The following is a 20412-nucleotide window of genomic DNA, read 5'->3' on the forward strand; positions in this document are numbered from 1 at the left end:
CTGAATATCAGCTCACACCAACTGAAAATTTTTCACTTACCAAATAAAGACATCTTGAGTTCACACTTCATCAGCAAATCCTGAAGAATGTTCAGATTACTGCTGTTCTGCCTAGCATTGTGTGCTGAACTCATCATTGCCTGAGACTTTCCAAATTTTCCCTAATAATGAATCCAATGTTTCACAAAGCATCATCCAAACTACCCAGCCAGCATGAGGTTAAACTTCCAGAGATCAAGGAAACATGCAAAGAACTCATATTTTTTTTTTTAGAGCAAGCAGCCACATTTGTCTGTACAAATGTCATGAGTGAATGAATGTCTCTATGGATTACTCTCTACTGGATAGTCTTTAAACCTGGGTGCTGCCCAAAGAAAACACCAAGACTGGCTTGGGAGTCAGAGGACCTTGGTTCTTACCCCAGCTCTGCCACCTGTCTGCTGTGTGACCTTGAGCAGGTTGCTTCACTTCCCTGTGTCTCAGTTCCCCCATTTGTAAAATGGGGATTAAAACTGTGAGACCCATGTGGGACATGGACTGTGTCCAATCTGATTATCTTGTACCTACCCCAGCACTTAGTACAGTTCCTGGAACATGCTAAGGGCTTAACAAATACCATTAAAACAAGAAAAAAAACTGGTTTGATGAAAATGAGTCACCTTCAACTCCCTCCTCAATCAATCATTCATATTCATTGAGCACTTACTGTGTGCAGAGCACTGTACTAAGCACTTTGGAAAGTACAACATAACGGAGTTGGTGGACACATTCCCGGCCCACAATGAGTTTATGGTCTAGAGGACTCCTTCTTACCTCTTCCCCAACATGGGGCTCTTTGTTCCTTCTAAGCAAACCTTCTAAATGTCTCATTCTTGACTCTCTCGTCTCATCCACTGCTCCTTTCTGAAACACCCTCCAATCAATCTTATGGCATTTGTTGACTAATTACTTTTTGCAGAGTACTGTACTAAGAGCTAAGCCTTCCCCCTTCATTGCCTAACCATATGCCACTACCACTTCAAAGCCTTACCAAAACTCCTCTTCCAGGAAGTGTTCCTTGATTAATTCCCCACTTTCCGGGACATGTTATCCTACCTAACACCTCAGTACTCATACAGGCCTGGCAACACCATGGAGCTGGGGCAGCCTCCTTCTTCCTGATGAACACGGTGGGAATGAAATCTGTTCAGTACAATTTTTAGAACATTGGGAAGATTGCAACCACAAAGGCCAACTCTTCATTTTTAGCAAGGTGGTGAAAAAGGGACAGGAGTTTCAGGGAGGAGATGAGGACTGAGATGGGACAGGCTTTCAAGAGAGCTAATAGGTCAGAGAGTCTCCATTCCAGATTTTTTCAGCCTGGATGGAAACCGCTCACATCTTGCTGGACACTCAGGCTGAGTGAGGAGTCCAAACAGCCGTGGAGGCCATTGCCCCCATCATCTAACCTGAAGGGGGCACTTACATCCTTAGCTGCTTGTAAGCAAGGCCTGCTGGCATGGAGTGCAGAGGATGGAACTGGGGCAGCCGGTTTTTGTCTTCCTCAGGGAAGCCAAATGCTTGAAGTTTGCCCTGCTGGGAAGTTTATTCTTAACTGAGGCCAGGGAAAGGAGACATCCTTAGGGCTGGCTACAACCCAGACCTCTATAGCCACTCCAAAGCCTGGAGGGTGAGGTGGGCTGGGTTGGGCCAGGTAAAGCCACCTGTCTTATCCTGAAAGCTGTTAGAGTGAAGGGAATGACTTTGTCCCTCCCCTTCCCAATTGTGTGGGGATGATTATCCTCACTGTTCTCATGGGCTGGTGTTCTGTAGCTTCAGTTAGCAAGGCAAAGATAATTGTCCATATCCCCCAACTGACAGTCATCTCTCCTGGATCATGAATTCCCCATTCCGACTAGGTAGCTTCACCCTTCCATACCGACTCTTTTTTAGCCCGTTTTTTGCCCCCTGCTGTAGTATCTTGTCTCCTCTCAAGATCTCAAGAGAAGCAGCATGGCTCAGTGGAAAGAGCCCGGGCTTTGGAGTCAGAGGTCATAGGTTCAAATCCCTGCTCCGCCAGCTGTCAGCTGTGTGACTTTGGGCCAGTCACTTAACTTCTCTGTGCTTCAGTTACCTCATCTGTAAAATGGGGATTAAAACTGTGAGCCTCCCATGGGACAACCTGATCACCTTGTAACCTCCCCAGCACTTAGAACAGTGCATTGCACATAGTAAGTGCTTAACAAATACCATCATCATTATTATTATTATCTCTGCCTTCTCTATCAGTCGAGTGTTTCTCTCCACTGCATCTCTTGGTCTTTCAAGACTGCCCCATTGGGAGCCCACTCTGAGTGTGCCCCCTCATTTTCAAAATGAACCATGGGTTCCTGTGCTGAGCATTAGAATAGATTTATCAGGGTAAAAGCAGGAGCAGTTCTTCAGAAACTTTTTGTTTCTCAAAGACCAGCTCAGAAAGTAGAACAATTTTACCAGGTGTGTAAAAAATCAGGCCAAATGTTGTTTATCAAAAACAGAATCCACATCATAATCCTTTTTACCTTCATCCTCTTTAGTGAAAGTGTGGCTTTTCACAGGCAAAAATAAATGGCTGCTAGAGTCCCGCTTTTCTGGTTTGCAAGCATGTCCATTTAAGAGGCTTTGGGGGTTAACATTTGATGAGTCATCTGAGACCCCCTGGGGCCTGCAACCTCTGTCCTGGGAATTTTTGGGTGACCGATCCAAAGACCGAGACCTTCTTCTCGGAGTAGCCCTGTTCCCAACTATCAGAAAGGATCCAGGGATTTGAGACTTCTCTAGAGGCTGGGAAACATTTTTAGGACTCCTGACTACCTCTGGTTCATCCTCAAGGACAAGTCTTTTGGGAAGATCATTTTCTTCCTGAGTTGCCTTTTCTGCAGCTTTGCTCACCAGCATATTTTCAGTGTGCTTTGCAAGAGAGTGTCCCATTCGGGCAGAGGGTGCATCTGATATTGACTCCTCAGAACTGGAGCCTAGGTGCATTGGGTTCTGCAAGGCTTCCATGTATGACTTTCGGAACAGACGCTTTGTCTCAAAATAGGTGGGATCCCTGAGCTGCTGCTGTCCGGTACATGGCCTGCTTAGATCTGGGCTGAAAGTTATATTTTTCATACTATTAGTTTTCTCTTCCTCTTTGTCAGACACTTCTTCATCATTTGGCAGTCCATCTACCTCCACGCCCATTTTGGTGGTCTTGGGCCAGGTCCTCTCTGTGATGGGCCTCTCAGGAGAAAAGACAATGAGTCTTCTGTGATCTCCTGCAGAGTCTTCTCTGAGGGTCTCAGGACTCTCCATTTCAGCCCCACCGCCTAAGCTGTGGACTGCACTGGACAGGCCACTGACTGGATTCCTCCACGCATGGGAACAATTGCTCTCTATTTTGTCATGAGGACTGGGGTCACTTGGCAAATCAGGAGGTGAGCTGCTGGAAGAACGAGGCAAGATGGATTCCGGTGTGGGGACAAAGATAGGATTTGTGATATTCTTCCAGGGAGTGCGATAAACTGCTGGGCCACAGGTCAGCAAACAGTTCTGCAAGTGAACGTGGTGCCGGTTGTAGTTGACACTTTCCAAAAATTCTGTGGTGAAAAGACATCCATACATGGTGTCAGGGACAGTCACTTCTTCTAATTCCTTTCCATCTGGGGAGAGGTGTTTTATAACCAGTTTGGCTGACTGATGACCCACAGACACAACTTGGAAGTAGAAATCTCCTGGCTCAAGGTGAACTTTGTGAAGAGATGCTAACTGCACCACCACTTTCTCATGGGTGCACAATGGCCAACCCTCATGGTGGAAAATCAGGCCTGTATACTTAGCCTGCAAGTCAAACAAAGAAAAAGAGTGTAACAGCAAATCAGTGGAACAGAGCTAGCAACTGTAGCAACTCTTAAATATCCCTCAATATTCCTTGTTTTCCTCAGCTGAGGAAGGGGTAACAACATTTCAGTATTCTCCTGAACATGTCTTCTCTTATTGAAGATGAGGCCCTCAAAGCATAGAAAATCTGCCTACATGTGACTACATGGCACTTTTCCCAACTAATGAGGAATTCACCATGGCAGTCATGAAAAATGGTGAAGAACAGACATCTGAAAGCCTGTCTGCTAAGATCTTCAAGCATCATGAATATTCACAACTTAAAACAATCACACAGACTTTCTCCACCATGCCACTACAAGCTCCAAACTTGGCAGGGGGCTTCTCAGACCAAGAACAGCTTTCCTGTCAGTGTGGGAGCCTGGACTCTGCCTTCAGCATTTAGAAATAATAATAACAATAATAATGGCATTTGTTAAGTGCTTACTATGTGCAAAGCACTGTTCTAAGCGCTGAGCACTAGTACAGTACTCTGCATATAGTAAGCACTTAATAAATGCTATTCATTCATTCAATCGTATTTATTGAGTGCTTACTGTGTGCAGAGCACTGTACTAAGCGCTTGGGAAGTACAAATCGGCAACATATAGAGACGGTCCCTACCCAACAACGGGCTCACAGTCTAGAAGGGGGAGACAGACAAGAAAACAAAACATGTGGACAGGTGTCAGAATCGTCAGAACAAATAGAATTAAAGCTATATGCACATCATTAATAAAATAAATAGAATGGTAAATACGTACAAGTAAAATAGAGTAATAAATCTGTACAAGTATATATACACAGGCGCTGTGGCTGGGGGGTGGTGGGGAGGAGGAGAGGAAAAAGGGGGCTCAGTCTGGGAAGGCCTCTTGGAGGAGGTGAGCTCTCAGTAGGGCTTTGAAGGGAGGAAGAGAGCTAGCTTGGCAGATGTGTGGAGGGAGGGCATTCCAGGCCAGGGGAAGGATGTGGGCGGGGGGTCGACAGCAGGACAGGTGAGAACGAGGTACAGTGAAGAGGTTAGAGGCAGAGGAGCAGAGGGTGTGGGCTGGACTGGAGAAGAAGAGAAGGGAGGTGAGGTAGGAGGGGGGGAGGTGATGGAGAGCCTTGAAGCCGAGAGTGGGGAGTTTTTGCTTGATTCGTATGCTGACAGGCAGCCACTGGAGATTTCTGAGGAAGGGAGTAACATGCCCAGGGCGTTTCTGCACAAAGACGATCCAGGCAGCAGAGTGAAGTATAGACTGAAGTGGGGAGAGACAGGAGGATGGGAGATCAGAGAGGAGGCTGATGCAGTAATACAGTCGGGATAGGATGAGAGACTGAACCAGCAAGGTAGCGGTTTGGATGGAGAGGAAAGGGCGGATCTTGGCGATGTTGAGGACCTGAGACCGGCAGGTTTTGGTGACGGATTCGATGTGTGGGGTGAATGAGAGAGCAGAGTCGAGGATGACACCAAGGTTGCGGGCTTGTGAGACAGGAAGGATGGTAGTGCCGTCTACAGTGACGGGAAAGTCACGGAGAGGGCAGGGTTTGGGTGGGAAGATAAGGAGCTTAGTCTTGGACATATTGAGTTTTAGATGGTGGGCAGGCATCCAGATGGAGATGTCCTGAAGGCAGGAGGAGACATGAGCCTGGAGGGAGGGAGAGAGACCAGGGGCAGAGATGTAGATTTGGGTGTCATCCGCGTAGAGATGATAGTTATTATTGCAGTTACTATTATTACAACTACTCCACCCGGCCCCCATATGGAACACCTTTTGGTTTCAAATCTTAGAGCAGCAACACTTCTCATATTCAAAAGCTTTCTAAAAGCTCATCTCCCCCAGGAGGCTTTCCCCACCTAATTTCTAATCTCTCCATTTTGTACCCCTCAACTACCACTTCAGCATTTTCAATCACTTAAGTACTTAAATACTCACATCCTCCAGTAGCACTTATGCACATATTATAAACTCTATTACTTCCTTCTTTCTGTAATTTACTTACTTTTCTGTCTCCCCAGCTAGACTGGAAGGTCCTTGAGTCAAGGGCTGAGGTATATTAATTCTATTTTACTCTCCCCAACAGTTAGTACAGTGATCTTTGAACAGGAGGTGCTAGTCAACTACCTTGATATCCTGATATCTTAGAGAAGAGGCAATTCATTACTCTTTGTTGGATGTATTTGAAAGATAAAAATTAAAAAGTCAACACTGTAGAAGACAGACAAGGTTTTTCATAGTAGTCGACGTTATTAAAATGCATGGTTCATTCACTGTTTTCTGGAAAAATAAATATATATTTCAGCTAGTTTAACTCCCCAGAAGGTTATTTTCCCAGGATTTAGCAGTGGCCTACTTAACAAATTGGTGGGTAGCTAGAAACATGAGGAGGTAATTAGAGTTCAGAAAAAAGTGGCTCAACCAGGTTTAAAACTTGTCAAGGCATCAGATTTGCAGGTCATTGTGAAGCAAAGAGAACAATATGGGCAGAAAGGCTCTGGGCTAGTGGGCATTGATGAGACAAGAGGAGAGAAGGTTAGAGAAAAGTTGGAACTGAGCTCCTCTGTCAGTCACTGGGGCCAGCTTCCTGGCTTCTCTGGATGGCACACCTTATTCCCAGAGGAATCTGCCTCCCTTGAAGTTTGACCTGCAGTAACCCTCCTCCCTCTGTCAAACATAGTTTACGGGGTTTTTTACTTAAAAACTAGCCCATACCTGTGAACTATTTATGAAATGTTAGCACTTCTGTCTCTGCCTCCTCACACATTCTATAGTCTTCTGAACTTCATTTTGCTCTCTCCATCTTCCTGTCAATCAATGGTATTTATTTAACGCTTACCTTATGCACAGCACTGTACTATTGGGAGAGTTCAATACAACTGTCAGTAGAAATGTTTTCTGCCTACAAGGAGCATATCATCTAGCTTATTAAAGTATGTATGTAAGTATGTATATATGTAAAATATATATGAACATAAATGCGGTGGGACTGAAGGTGAGGTGAATATCAAATGCTTAGAGAATACAGATGCAAATACACAGGCGGGGAAGGCCTCAGAGGAGATATGATTTTAGGATGATATTGAGATTGAGGATAGAATGGGAAAATGATTGGGGAAATGCATTACATCAAAGACCACTTTGACAATTTCAATTTTGTGGTTCAAGTGAAAGTTGACATTCAAGTTTACAGAAAATGAGTTTTTCTGGACAAGAATCACTTTATTTTTACTAAATTTAGTCTATAATCATTTAATAAATGAAAGGAAGGTGATATTTCATGGATATAAATGTTTATGGATATTAGGACACTGGGGGTTTCCTGAGGATTTTGAGACTCCACTCTTTCCCTTCAACTGAATTGCAAAAATAGAATTAGCAACACTGTTCAAGGCCAAAATTTGTGAGAAGTATAAAAGGATCAATTAGCCAACATTGTTGGCTTGAAATTTGACAATTGAAGAAATACCATTTCCTTCAGGTAAAATGAAGACACTGACTAGAGATGTCAATTCCTTAAGAACATAATGCCAGAACATAAGCATTTTTTTTCTGGTACCTCGTAAGCGTTTTCTATGTGTAAAACACTGTTCTAAGCTCAGGGGTAGTTACAAGTTAATCAGGTTAGATATAGTCCCTGTCCCGCATGGGACTCACAGTTTAAGTAGGAGGGAGAACAGTTATTTAATCCCCATTTTACAGCTGAGGAAACTGAGGCACAGAAGTTAAGTGACTTGTCAAGGTCACACAGAAAGTTGGCCACAGGATCGGTGGAAGAACAATATGAAGACTGTCCTCCCTGCCCTCCCATTACTAACCTCCGCCCACACACACACGTCCATCCTGAGGGTTAGAGAAGGACCACTGTTAATTTTTCCCAAACTTTCCCGCAATAACCCATTAGTAACCCCTTGTCCATTAACTCCACTTAAACCGACTGAAATTTTTGGTCTGCTCCGCTTCCTGAGTAGAGAGTGCTTCCTTTGTTTGTTTTGAACCTACCACCTTCAATTGGTACACCCTCATCCTGATGGTGAACTAAGAGTTTGAACAACAATTGTGTGTTCCTCCTGTCTATCCTCGTCATGATTTTGTCAACTTTAATCATATCTCCTCTCAGACTGCTGAGCCCTAACCTTTCCAGTCTACCAGTCTATTCTCTTGTAAAAGAAGTTTCAACCCCTTAATTAAGCCTGTCCACTGGCCCAGGAGAGGCAGTGCATACTTTCTTGGAAGGAAAGGAAAATTTTTCCTGCTCTACACTTTTGCCTAATGAAAAGGCCATTATACATTGTATTCATTTTTTCAAAAGACATTTACGGTGAACAGTTTTACAGCAAACCCAGGACAGGTTTAGTCTTGTTGAGTTGTGGCCCAAGTTTCACTTTGCTTTCTTGGGTACACTAGACAAAGTCAAAATGAAAGTTAACAGGAGAAGTTGCTGAATAACTATAAAGATATGAAAGCACTTTAAGCAGGACATGTAATTAGACTTCACATCTATACTATTTAAATTCAGAAATGAAATTTGAAATATGACCTGATTTTGCCCTGTTTCAGATGCATAACTAACTAGTTCCTTTTCATTTCCTGCCCATCCCACTTCAGAACTGATTCCTGAATATTTCAAAACCATTATCATCATTTTATAAAGAGGCCCCTTTCTTATTTCCTATCCCTGTAGTGTTCTACAAGCTGCATTAGGGAGCAGTGAGAAGTATGACCACGAGGACTTGTATTTCTAACCCAATTTTTAAAAGGCTATAAGATAGTCCTTCTGCCTCCTTTGGAAGATTAAGCATTTGCACTCTTTCTTGGTTATCCAAAATGTTATTTGCTTGGCTTAAGGAGAACTCTCCAGTTAAGAGATTATAGTCTACTTTATCTCCTTTCCCAAGTCAGGAACAAAGGGTTCTCTGTTGTGCCCTGTCCTCCTCCATCTACTTACACAGGTTTCTTGCTGAACACACTGCAAGATTTTCTTGGCCGGGACAAGGAAATCAATCAGGCAGCGCAGACCATCTCCTTGATACAACTTTTCAACTATGCTGAAGAGCTGCCACAGGACTGTTGGGGCTGTTGCCTTGAAAGGTGGATAGAGTTCGGAGAGTGCGTTCTGTATGTAGGTATCAAGGGATTCCGAGTCCTGTAACAAAAGGACAATATTCAGAGGAATTTGAATATGTAAACCGCAGACCCATTTCTGCTAACTTTAGATAGAAAGATGCGGTATAATACTACATGCAGAATAGAAACTTTTTAATAGCTGGAATCTTATTTAGGCGCCGGTGTTTGTAAGGGAGTTCTTTACCTTCCATACTTTGACTTCTAACAAATGTACAGTTTTTAACCACTTCTGAATCAGCAGTGCAAATACCCCCGGCCCCAAGGCAATGCAACTATGTATTTAATGTTTCAAGAGTCCTCCTATTCAAACAGCTGTTGTTCGCACTTGAAATGAGCCAACATAGATCTCTGATGGATGGCCAGGCCTGAGTAGCAGCAAACTCAGTAATTGGAGAGGGGGTCAGTCAATCAATCAACCGTGTTTATTGAGCACTTACTTAGTACCAAGCACTGTACTAAGCACTTGGGAGAGGCGTAGGAGTAGTAATAGTAGGATTTATTAAGTGCTTATTCTGTGCATAGCACTGTACTAAACTCTGGGAAAGAATACACAGGTGGGAATTAGGCATGGTCCTTGTCCTTCTGGATGCAAAAAACCTGCCTTTAGGAATTTACAATCTAGTGGGGGAGACAGACATTAAAATAAATTACAGGTAGGGGAAGCAACAGAGTATAAGGATATCAACAAAACTGCTGTTGGGGGAGGCGGGGGCGGTGGGGTGAGTATCTAATTTGTGTGGGAGAGACAGAAGGGAGGAAAAATAGGGTGGGGTGGGAATGAAAGCTTAGTCAGGAAAGGCTTCCTGAAGGAGATACGATTTTAGTAGGACTTTGAAAACGGGGAGAGTGGTGGTCTGCTGGATATATAGGAGGAAAGACATGAGAAGGGGTCAGTGGTGGGTAGGAGAGAGTAGATTGGAGTGAAATGTGTGGGCTGGATTGTAGTGGGAGAAGAACAAAGAGCAGGAGTAGATACAAGATAATCAGGTTCCACATGGGACTCACAACCTAAGCAAGAGGATGAACAGTTACTGAATCCCCATTTTGCAGATGTGGGAACTAAGACACAGAGTTATAAATCAGACTTTGGTGTGCCCAAAGTTGCACACCAGGTAAGCAGCATGGCCTAGTGGTAAGAGCCCAGGCCTGGGCATCAGAAGGACCTTGGTTCAAATCCTGGCTCTGCCACCTGTCTGCTGTGTGACCTTGGGCAAGTCTTTTCACTCATCTGTGCCTCAGTTACCTCATCTGTAATGTGGGGATTAAGACTGTGAACCCCACACGGGACAGGGACTGTGTCCGACCCAATTTGTTTGTATCCACCCCAGAGCTTAGTACAGTGCCTGGCACACAGTAAGCACTTAATAATAATAATAATAATAATAGTGGTATTTGTTAAGTAAGAGATAGAGTTGAGATTAGAATCTAGGTCCTCCGACTCCCAGGCCCATGCACTCTCCACTATGCCACGCTGCTGAAAAGATTAGCATAGAAAAAAATTTGCTACCTGAAGCAATCACAGAAAGAAGAGAATGATATAGTAGATCCAAGATATTAAAACCACCTATAGTATTTCATTAGAACAGCAGAACCTAAGTACGGCTATCTAGGGTCAAACCCATGGCCCACCCAGCCCAGGGGCCTCTCTCCTCCAGCCACACCAGTATGCTTGCAGGAACCGTGTGAGGTGCTCTTTCGGATATCCTTCCTCATAGTGAGGAATGGAGAAGCAATCTGGCCGAGTGGAAAGAGAATGGGTCAGGGAGTCAGGAGACCTGGGCTCTAATCCCAGCTCTGCCACTTGTCTGCTGAGTGACCTTGGGCAAGTCACTTAATTTCTCTGTGTCTCAGTCTCCTCAGCTGTGAAGTGGGGATTCAATCTGAGGATTCATCCAGCTCGCTGCCCACCTCTTGCCCACATCCTGCCTCTTCATGTCCGACAGACAATTTCTCTCTCCCACTTCAAAGCCTTATTGAAGGCACATCTCCTCCAAGAGGCCTTCCCTAAGCTATCTTTTCCTTTACTTCCACTCTCTTCTGCTGATTTACTCCCTTTATTCATCCCCCCCCACACCCGCCCATCCCAGCCCCACAGCACTTAGGTACAGAGCCAAAATTTATTTATGAGTCTGTCTCCCCCTCTAGACTGTAAGCTCATGGTGGGCAGGGAATGTGTTATAATGTTACATTGTACTCTCCCCGGTGCTTAGTACAGTGCTCTGCACACAGTAAGAGCTCAATAACTATGACTGATTGAATGAGGACCTCTAATTCCCGCCTGCATATTCTGTCTCAGAACTTAGTATAGTGGTCTATGCTGAATAAATATTATCAACAAGTATCACAATTATTATTTTTTACTACTTTCTCTCTAGTCACCCAATAGGTTACTAGATGATGGTATTTGTTAAGTACTTACTATGTGCCAAGCATTGTACTGAGCACTAGGGTAGATACAAGTTAATCACATTAGGCACAGTCCCTGTCCCACATGAGCCTTAAAGTCTAAGTAGGAAGGAGGACCCGTATTGAATCCCCATTTTACAGATGAGAAAACTGAGGTAGAAAGATTTGCTCAAGGTCACACAACAGGCAAGTGGCAGAACCACTTATGAACCACTTCACTCTCAAATTTTCTTAAACCCCTCTTGAATCTGCTGATATTTTCAGGCTGCATAACTTCCTGTGGGAACGGATTCCAAATACTTACCACCAAGTGAAGTGCTTTGCTTTGTTTTGTGTCTGCCACCTTTAAGCTTCATCCTGGTGGTGTGGGATATGGAGAACAAAGATTCTGTGTTCATCCTGTCTACAAATTTCATACTTTTGTAAGCTTCAATAATATCAACTCTTAGCCTTTGTTTTTCCAGACTGTAGAAGCAGGACCAGCTGGCTGGGGAAATCCCTATATGAAGTTTTTTCCTACCTAAGGTTCATGTTCTCTCAGCACTCACTTTTCTAAAATTAAATATCTTTGTGTTTCAAGAATGTTATATGTTGCCAAGTTATGGCCCCTGCTGAAGTGTGGTTCTCTTTCATTTGCCTCTTGAACTCTCCACCACTCACAGTTCAATTCAGAATACTACTTCTTTGGCATTCTAATGACATTTGGCATTCAGAGCTTAGAACAGTGCTAGGCACATAGTAAGTGCTTAATAAATACCATAATTATTATAATTGTCTAGAAAAAGGTAATTTATCCTCTCTGAAAATACTTTACTTCCCCTGCTCTTGTTGTTTGTTGTTATTCAGCCAGCTAAGGTTAGGATAATTGAAATCTGCCTTTGCCACTATCTGTTCTAGTTCCACAGAGTTGTCTCCTCTAGCATTTAATTGATCACTTTCCTCACACTGGTCAGATGGGGTATAGGACAGTCCTACTATGATGTTTTGGTTGTTTAAAGGTTTGGAATTTCCACCCCTAACTCTTCCACAGCTCTCCACTTGCCCAGTTAGATTTTTGTGTTATCATTTCTTCTGTTGGCCCTCACAATGCCTATTTCATCCATTCATTAAAACTTTGTATTTCTCCAGATAAAAGGCAACATTTCAGAGAACTCCACACTAGTGATTCTGGACCCTTGTTCCTGCCTCCAACCTTAATGTGGACTCCAGGATTCTCCCTCCCCCTCTGCCGATACCCTTTCCTATGCCCCAAGACATAACAAGGCCACCAATACCTCTACACACTTCTCTTACAGCTAGAGCTACATATTTTACAATACTTTCATCCAACAATGATGACATCAACCCCCGCCCCCACTACCTGTTTCTGCCTCCTTGAGAGGACTTCTTTCCTCAAAGCAGTGTCCTCAGTGTGAAGAACCATGACATCACTGGAGAGAGGAGCCAGCTAAGGGTTTCTTTCCCTCCACTTCAGCTGGATGTTGCCCTTCCTCAGGACTTTCTTCCTCCTTAACCCCCTGAGGGGATAGAATTGCCACCCAAAGTACTAAGAAGCTCATGAACAAAACTCTCTCTTCCCTCCATCCCAAACATCAGTTGCCCTTGCCTAAGAATAATTGTCCTCTGAAGGACAGCAGTGCCCTATAACAGACAAATATAGATGCCACCTGTCCCCAAGGAAGGAATTCACACATGCTGTACCTGGTACAATGAACTGGATCACACCTACCCTGCTGCTGGGCTTCCAGTTCCATTTTACAGACTAAGGAAACAGGTGGCAGCCAACCTGAGTAGTCTGATGACAAATTTCCCCCAAAGCCAGAGAGTTAACTGCCCTATCACATTCCTTTTCCTGGGCCAGTTAACTTTCTGCAACAATAGTTCTCTTCATTTCCTGAGAATTATCCCATCCCTGGGGTGAGCCCGGCACCCCACCCCCACTTCACCCTCTCAGATGATTTATAACAGGGTTGTGAACAGCTGGGTTTGTTCCTGTAGACACTTCAATGGACATCAGGTGGTATCTATTTCCACTGCATATTACAAACCTCACTTGGAGCTCAGAAACTACTTTCTATTCCAAATGAATTCCTATTCCTTCAGTAAGGTTCTGGTGGGTCAGGCTCTTGGTCTATGCTAGCTTTTTCTCTTTTCCTGGACTCTTCATTAACCCTTAGCAGTATTTTAAAAGTAGTAGTAGTATTCATTAAGCATGAACTTTAGGCAAAGCACTGTAATAAGCACAGGAAAAAAACTACATGGGTCAGCACTAGATGCAGTCCCTGGCCCTCAAGAGTCTCACAATTTATAAATGAAGGGAAGGAAAAGGGACTTGTGACAGGTCTATTAAGATGCAACAACACAAAAACGAGGACATAAAAATAAAGAGAGCAATAGGGGACTGTGGTTAGAGAAGTAGAGTTTCAAGTCACAACCCTGTACTGCCTCAGTAAAGGCCACCACAACCTCCCTAGTGTTTGACATTTTGTGGAGATCATGCACTACTACTACTACTCATGATCTTCCTGCCTCAGTGGCACAGGGCATGCTGGGGGTGGAGGTAACCACAGGGTTTACCAATGATGAAGCTCGGCTGTCCATTGTTGGGAGGCTGAAGCTGCTTGTATGCTGCCCTTGCTTATGAGCATATACACAGAGCTTCTTGCTTGACTCACTTCAAGTCTTTGTTCTGTGTCTTCATTTGAATTTACTGTGTGCCTACTATGTGCAAAACCCTACACTAAGATCTTGGGACTGTATATGTGCATGTATGCATGTATTCTTGTATGTGTGGATATAAATTAAATCGCACTAATCTTTGTAATTCAACTATAATACCACAACATTAACTAAATGAAGAGTTGTAATATGATGATATAGCATGTAGCATGATTATCCTACAAAGATTCATAATCATGATAGGAGGCTGCAGAAGTAGACCCTTGTTTTGCTGGTTGTGGTAGGGTTTTTCTATTTTAGTGAACATTTTGTCTAATTTAGGTTGAACAAAAGCCTTCATAAAGTACCCTGCAGCAAGTCATTCATTCATTCAATCGTATTTATTGAGCACTTACTGTGTGCAGAGCACTGTACTAAGCGCTTGGAAAGTACAAGTTGGCAACATATAGGGATGGTCCCTACCCAACAACAGGCTCTCAGTCTAGAAGAGGGAGACAGACAACAAAACAAAACATGTAGACAGGTGTCAAAATCATCAGAACAAAAAGAATTAAAGCTATATGCATATCATTAACAAAATAAATAGAATAATAAATATGTACAAGTAAAATAAATAGAGTGATAAATCTGTACAAATATATACAAGTGCTGTGGGGAGGGGAAGGAGGTAGGGTGGGGGTATGGGGTCAATTCCTTCTGAATACCTCACACTTTGGAACTCATCTCTCCATCGGGGTCTTCACTGATTTTTATAAATTTATCTGCTTTCTTTAAAATTGAAGCAAGTCTGTTTAATTCCCAAATTTCAGCTGGTGAGGGAGAGACCCTAACTTCCTCTTCACTGTCAAGGAATCAAACATATATTGTGTGGTGGCTATAACCTAGGGTTAGGAATCAGTCACTAATGGCTGTATCTCCAGGTTGTATGTATTATGGGGTGCCAGTAAACTGAGATATGCCAGGGTGGGTGAATACAATAGATGCAGGAATCACAATCCCTGTCCACAAGGAGTTTACAATCTAATGCAGGAGGCAAACACCAAATAATCTACAGATAGGAGGAAGAAAGACCAATGCGTACAAAAGTGCATAAGGAGGTTGTGAGCACAAAGGATCTGCAATGATGCTAATATGCAGAGACAATAATTGGGAGGATGCAAACTGAGCAGAAGAAAAATTAACCAGGGAAAGCTTCCTGGAGGATGTGGGATTTCAGAAGGGCTTTAAAGGTGGGAAATGCTGAGGTCTGGCAGATATCAACAGGGAGAGAATTCCAGGCAGGAGACAGTGTGCAAACTAGGGGTCAGAAGTGGGAAAATCAAGAACAAGGAACACTGAAAAGGTGAGTTTGAGAGGGACAGAGTGTCCCACTAGCTGGACATAGTGGGTGAAGAGTGGATAAATAAGAGGGCAAGAACTGATGGAGTGCCTTAAAGCCAATGGTCACAAGTTTCTGTTTAATGAGGAGAGGAATATGTAACCATTGAAGGCTTTTGAGGAATGGAGAGATGAGTGCAAAATGACATTTTAGAAAGATGACCCGAGCAGTAGAGTGCAGTAGAAGGGGAGGCAACCAGCAAGGAGGCAGATAGAATCAATTCATGCACCCTAAGAACAACTAGCAATAATAATAACCATCTCCAATTTGAGGTGCTATCTAGAATGAAAAAATTAATCACTAAAATTAAAAAACAAACTGGAAAAGCTTTTCCAAAACATAAAAAGACAATTTAAGAAAATTGAATAAAAGTGTTCTGAATAAGTGTTCTCTAGTGCAGAATAGCTTCAGATAAAGTAATTGATATTCATAATGCCAAAGTGCTGAAAACCAGAATCAGGTTATCCAAGGAGATTCTGAGGTCTCCATCTCTAGAAGACTTGTACCAAATCATCACCAGCTAGAATGAAACTATGAACGAAGGTTATAGATTCAGCACTCTAGCTTTGCTGTAGGTCTCAGATGACGTTGAGCAAGGTAACACCTAGCAACATGTAGTTATATTATTAGAAAATGAACAAAAGGAAATTACAAAAAAAGTATTCATTCATTCATTCAATCGTATTTATTGAGCGCTTACTGTGTACAGAGCACTGTACTAAGATCTTGGGAAGTACAAGTTGGCAACATATGGAGACGGTCCCTACCCAACAGTGGGCTCACAGTCTAGAAGACATCCAACAGGAAACTTTATACTACTAGAGCTTATTCGGAAGTAAATTCTGAGCAGAATGAAAACAGAACCTGGCCAAGCCTGCATAAGGAAAATGCATCCCTATTTTTTCAAATGATTGGTGAGTCTGTCTCTGTTTCTGTCACACCCACACAAGCTCCAGAGACATTTCCTGCGCCTCCAGGAGGCAAGTCCCACTGATTTTTATTGGTGCCAGGAGTTTGTTTTTCCCCCTATGCAGACTCAGGGCATAAATGGGAATTTCCAAGAAAAAGCTGGGTCAGAAATTCCCTCCCCTGACAATGCTTCCTTCTTTCCTCCCACCGATGAACCCCAGGAATGTTCCTTTTGGGGAGAATTAATGTACTCTTTATTCAGATACATTGAAAGGGTTAGAGAGGGAAATATGAGATAAGACTAGGTGATCTTTATTAAAAGAAACTTTCAAGGTTTCTACATAAACTTTAATAGAAAAAAAATCAAAACCATTAAGAGCTTAACACCATAAAAAATGCCTAGCCTTTTTCAGAAATGAATTTTATTTCAAATACCTGAAGGATCTCCTCCTGAAGCATTTCCAATTAATAACAATTATGGCATTAATTAGGCACTTAAGTTCCATGCCAAGAACTTGTGCAAGGTGCTGGAGTAGATACAAGACAATCAAAAGGAAATCAATCCCTGTTCCACACTGGTCTCACAATCTAAGGTGCTTTTTATCCCCACCTTACTGATGAGGGTACTGAGGCCCAGAGAAGTTGGGACTTTACCAAGGTCAAACAGCCGGTTGCTGTCAGAGTGGGACTAGAACCCAGGACTCCTGATTCCCAGCCTGTTGCACTCTCCCTTAGACGTCACTGAGTCTCCATCCACTTCTGAATGAAGCTTGAATTTAAAACGCAAAAGTACTACAGGTCAACCACACAGCTACAGTGCTAAGTGCTTCAGTAGCTAAAGTGCTACAGGATAACAAAGTGATCATTGTATGATAGCTTCTATTTCCTGAACAGCAAACCTCAGTGAGCCTCTAAATTCCCTCCCTCATTCCTTCTCACCCTGCCTTCGCAGACCCTCCCTCCCCACCTTCCTCACACTGACCTGAATTCTTTCCCATACGTCAGGAAAGATTCCTTTCTACTCTCTGTGCCCAGCTAGATAATGGTTTCATTGAGAAAGGTCGCAAACCTCCAAAAGCATGTTGCTTTCACTTAAGAACAGGGAGAAAACCAGGGACCCTTCTGACGTTAAGAATGTAGCCAGCAAAATGCCAGAAAACAAACCAGGGACTGAAAAATATTTTGAGGGAGGGATTCAAACAATCCAAACAATTGTTAAACCAGCTGTTGGCTGGATCAAAGAAAAGCCTTTCAAAGAGGGACTAAAGGGCCATTTAAATTGGCTTTTTTTTCCTCTTCCCAATTCCCTTGATTTACTATTAGCTTGTCCTGGACAAAGTGTGGATTTGGAGATGTTTATTTGCCAGTTAAGGTGATCTTGCTGGGGAGGTGAGAATCAAACTCCAAATTTCCTGGAAAGGGAAACTGGACTAGACAGTCCACCATTCCTGACTGATTTGTGAATCTGACTTGGCAGGATGAATGATTTAAGCTACTGGTCAAAGGCACCAGCCCCTTTGGACACTATTCTACTCCCATGTTCCAGTATGTATCTGCTCTCCTCATTCCCCTCTCCCTCAAGTCTGGGGCGGAATTATCATTGGTGCAAAGGAACAACTGCTCTGGGCGTTGCATCTTGACAGGCATCAATGCCAGTCACAACAGGTCAAATGGCTCCTTTGAGTTCTGTCCCCTCCACTGTGCCATGCTGTTTTGTTCTGAGGTTATGTGTCACCAAGTAGGAGAAAGGTATTTTGCCTTAGAATCAATCTGAGCAAAAAAGCTACATCCACCCCTCAATCCCTCCAAAATTCTGTCCACTACTTTTTTGTCTGTCTCCTGGTCCCTCCTACAGGGCAGCAGGGATTTGTTCCCAGGAATAGCAGAGATGAGACAATGTGTCCCCCCAGCCTGGGCCCCATTTGTGTCACATGCTGCTCTTGACTTCCTTCCATTCCTGATGTCCTGGGGGCAGAACAGCCTCCTTCAGGTTCAGGTCCAGATGATGTCATCAGCCTCCAGGGAGGGTAAACCGTGGGAGGGAGTAGCAGAGTGCCTCCCGGAGAGCATTAGTGGGCATTTCAACAGTGGCAAGAATCAGCTTGGACCCGGCCATAACCCCACTGGAGTCAGTGAGATCCTGGAGCTGGGGAATCAGAGCAAGCCAGTAGGATTTTCCAGTTCAAGCCTTTGTTGCAGGTTGCAGCCATTTTCTGCTACCACCACTTTTTTATGGTATTTGTTAAGTGCTTACTATGTGTCAAGCACTAAGTGCTGGGGTAGATGAAAGTTAATCAGGTCGGGCACAGCCTTTTTCCCACTTGGACCTCAAAGTCTCAGTAGGAGGAAAACAGGTATTGAACCCCATTTTACAGTTGAGGAAACAGGCACAGAGAAGTTAAGTGACTTGCCCAAGGTCACACAGCAGTCAAGAGATAGAGTCAAGATTGGAACCCAGATCCTCTGACTCCCAGGCCAGGGCTCTTTCCACTAGACCACACCACTTTTTGGTCACTGAGGCTCTTCCTCCACTCTGCTGGTGGCTACCTAAGCCACCAAAGTGGAATGAGTAGAGGTTCCCTTGGCCTGCATCGGTCTTATTAAAACAACTGGAAAAGCAGAGGAAAAGCCAGATAGCGGCTGTCAAATTCCATATCAAAACATGTCACTTACTATCAAGGACAGTTGCTTGGCCACAGTTGACCTTTGCATCCCCTTGTCCCGCTTGCTAGGATTCAGGCTCAGTCTGGATCTGGAGCTCTGTAGGGACCCCAGTGGGCAGGACTGGAGCCTCCTGGGGACTTCAGTTGACTTGTAGAGCATGGCCAGGCTCACTCTAGATTGGTTTGAGGGCTCCAACCCTAACCCTCCCCACCCATTAAAGCTACCAGGTCTTCTCCACAGGGAAATGTGGACAGTGAGTTTTGAGGGTGTAGTGCCCACGGGCTTGAGAAGTGCAAAATCCCCAGTCTTGACCTACCAGCACATTAACTTCCAGCACATAAGTAGGCAGTCGAGAGGTAGGTACAGTTGAATGGCTAACTGGGGAGAAACAAAGAGAGTGAAATAGGTAAAGCAGAGGGAGAGCTGATGCGTAGATGGGAAAACTTAGTAAAGAGCTCTGAAGGCAATTATAAGGAGTTGTTGTGTAATGTGGAGGGAAGTGGGAAACCAGTGGAGCTTTCTGAGACATGGAGAGATGTGTACCAAGTGATGCCTCAAGCAGATAATTCATACAGCCACCTCTAATATAGAGTGGATAGAAGAGAGACTGAATGTAGGCAGATAATAACAATAATAATAATAACAATAATTGAATGGGAGATTTGAAAGACGGTGAGGAGTCGAGGACGAAAACAATGTTATTGGCTTCTGGGACTGGGAAGATAGTGCTGTTACCAATTGTCGGGGGAAAATTTAGTAAAGAAGTAGGTTAGGAGGAAAGAGAAGCACGTTAGTTTTAATCATATCAAGTTTGAGGTGTCCTGAGACATTCACATGGGGAAGTCCTGAAGAAAATAGAAGAAGTGGGATTGCAGGTTACATAAGAGGTCTGGAAGGTAGATTTGGGAGTCATCCACATAGAAGTGTAAGCTGAAGTCATGGGATTGGATGCTCTTCCCCTAAGAGAGTGTAAAGGGAGAAGAATAGGGGATCCACAACAGTGACTTATGAGACGGTCAGTTTGGAGGTGAAAGGTGCAAGAATAGCCCGTGAACAAGTTTGAGAAGTGGTCAGAGAGGTAGGAGAACCAGAAGGGAACTTTGTGGGCAAAACCCAGTTTGGTTTGCATTTCTAGAAGAAGAGACTGGTCGATAGTGTTGGCCAATGAGTGGTTAGGGAAGATTAGGATGGGGTGGGGCCTATTAGATATGGCTTTGAGGAAGTCATTGGAGGATTTGCTTGGTAAGCATGGTCTCAGCGGAGTTAAGGGGGTAAAAACTGGATTGCAGTCAGTCAAGAAGAGAACTGAACCCAGACAGGGAAAACCCTGTCCCTATATACAGTCAGTTCTGCCATAATGAGGGTTTTTTTATTAAATTCCACAGCTAC

General features: G+C 43.7%; 1 protein-coding gene across 5 annotated transcripts in view; it reads right to left on the reverse strand.

Annotated features, from left to right (window-relative positions):
* Positions 1 to 20412, reverse strand: part of PLEKHG4B (pleckstrin homology and RhoGEF domain containing G4B) — a 96266-nt gene that overhangs the window by 62048 nt on the left and 13806 nt on the right. For all 5 annotated transcript variants that reach the window (XM_038771389.1, XM_038771386.1, XM_038771385.1 and 2 more), the window contains exons 2-3: positions 8809 to 9006; positions 2541 to 3840 (exon numbers count right to left, since the gene is read on the reverse strand). In XM_038771389.1, the coding sequence (XP_038627317.1) occupies positions 2541 to 3840; positions 8809 to 9006 (1498 nt within the window). The remainder of the gene's footprint in view (positions 1 to 2540; positions 3841 to 8808; positions 9007 to 20412) is intronic.

Source organism: Tachyglossus aculeatus, chromosome X2, assembly GCF_015852505.1.
Source record: "Tachyglossus aculeatus isolate mTacAcu1 chromosome X2, mTacAcu1.pri, whole genome shotgun sequence".
Lineage (NCBI taxonomy): Eukaryota > Metazoa > Chordata > Mammalia > Monotremata > Tachyglossidae > Tachyglossus > Tachyglossus aculeatus.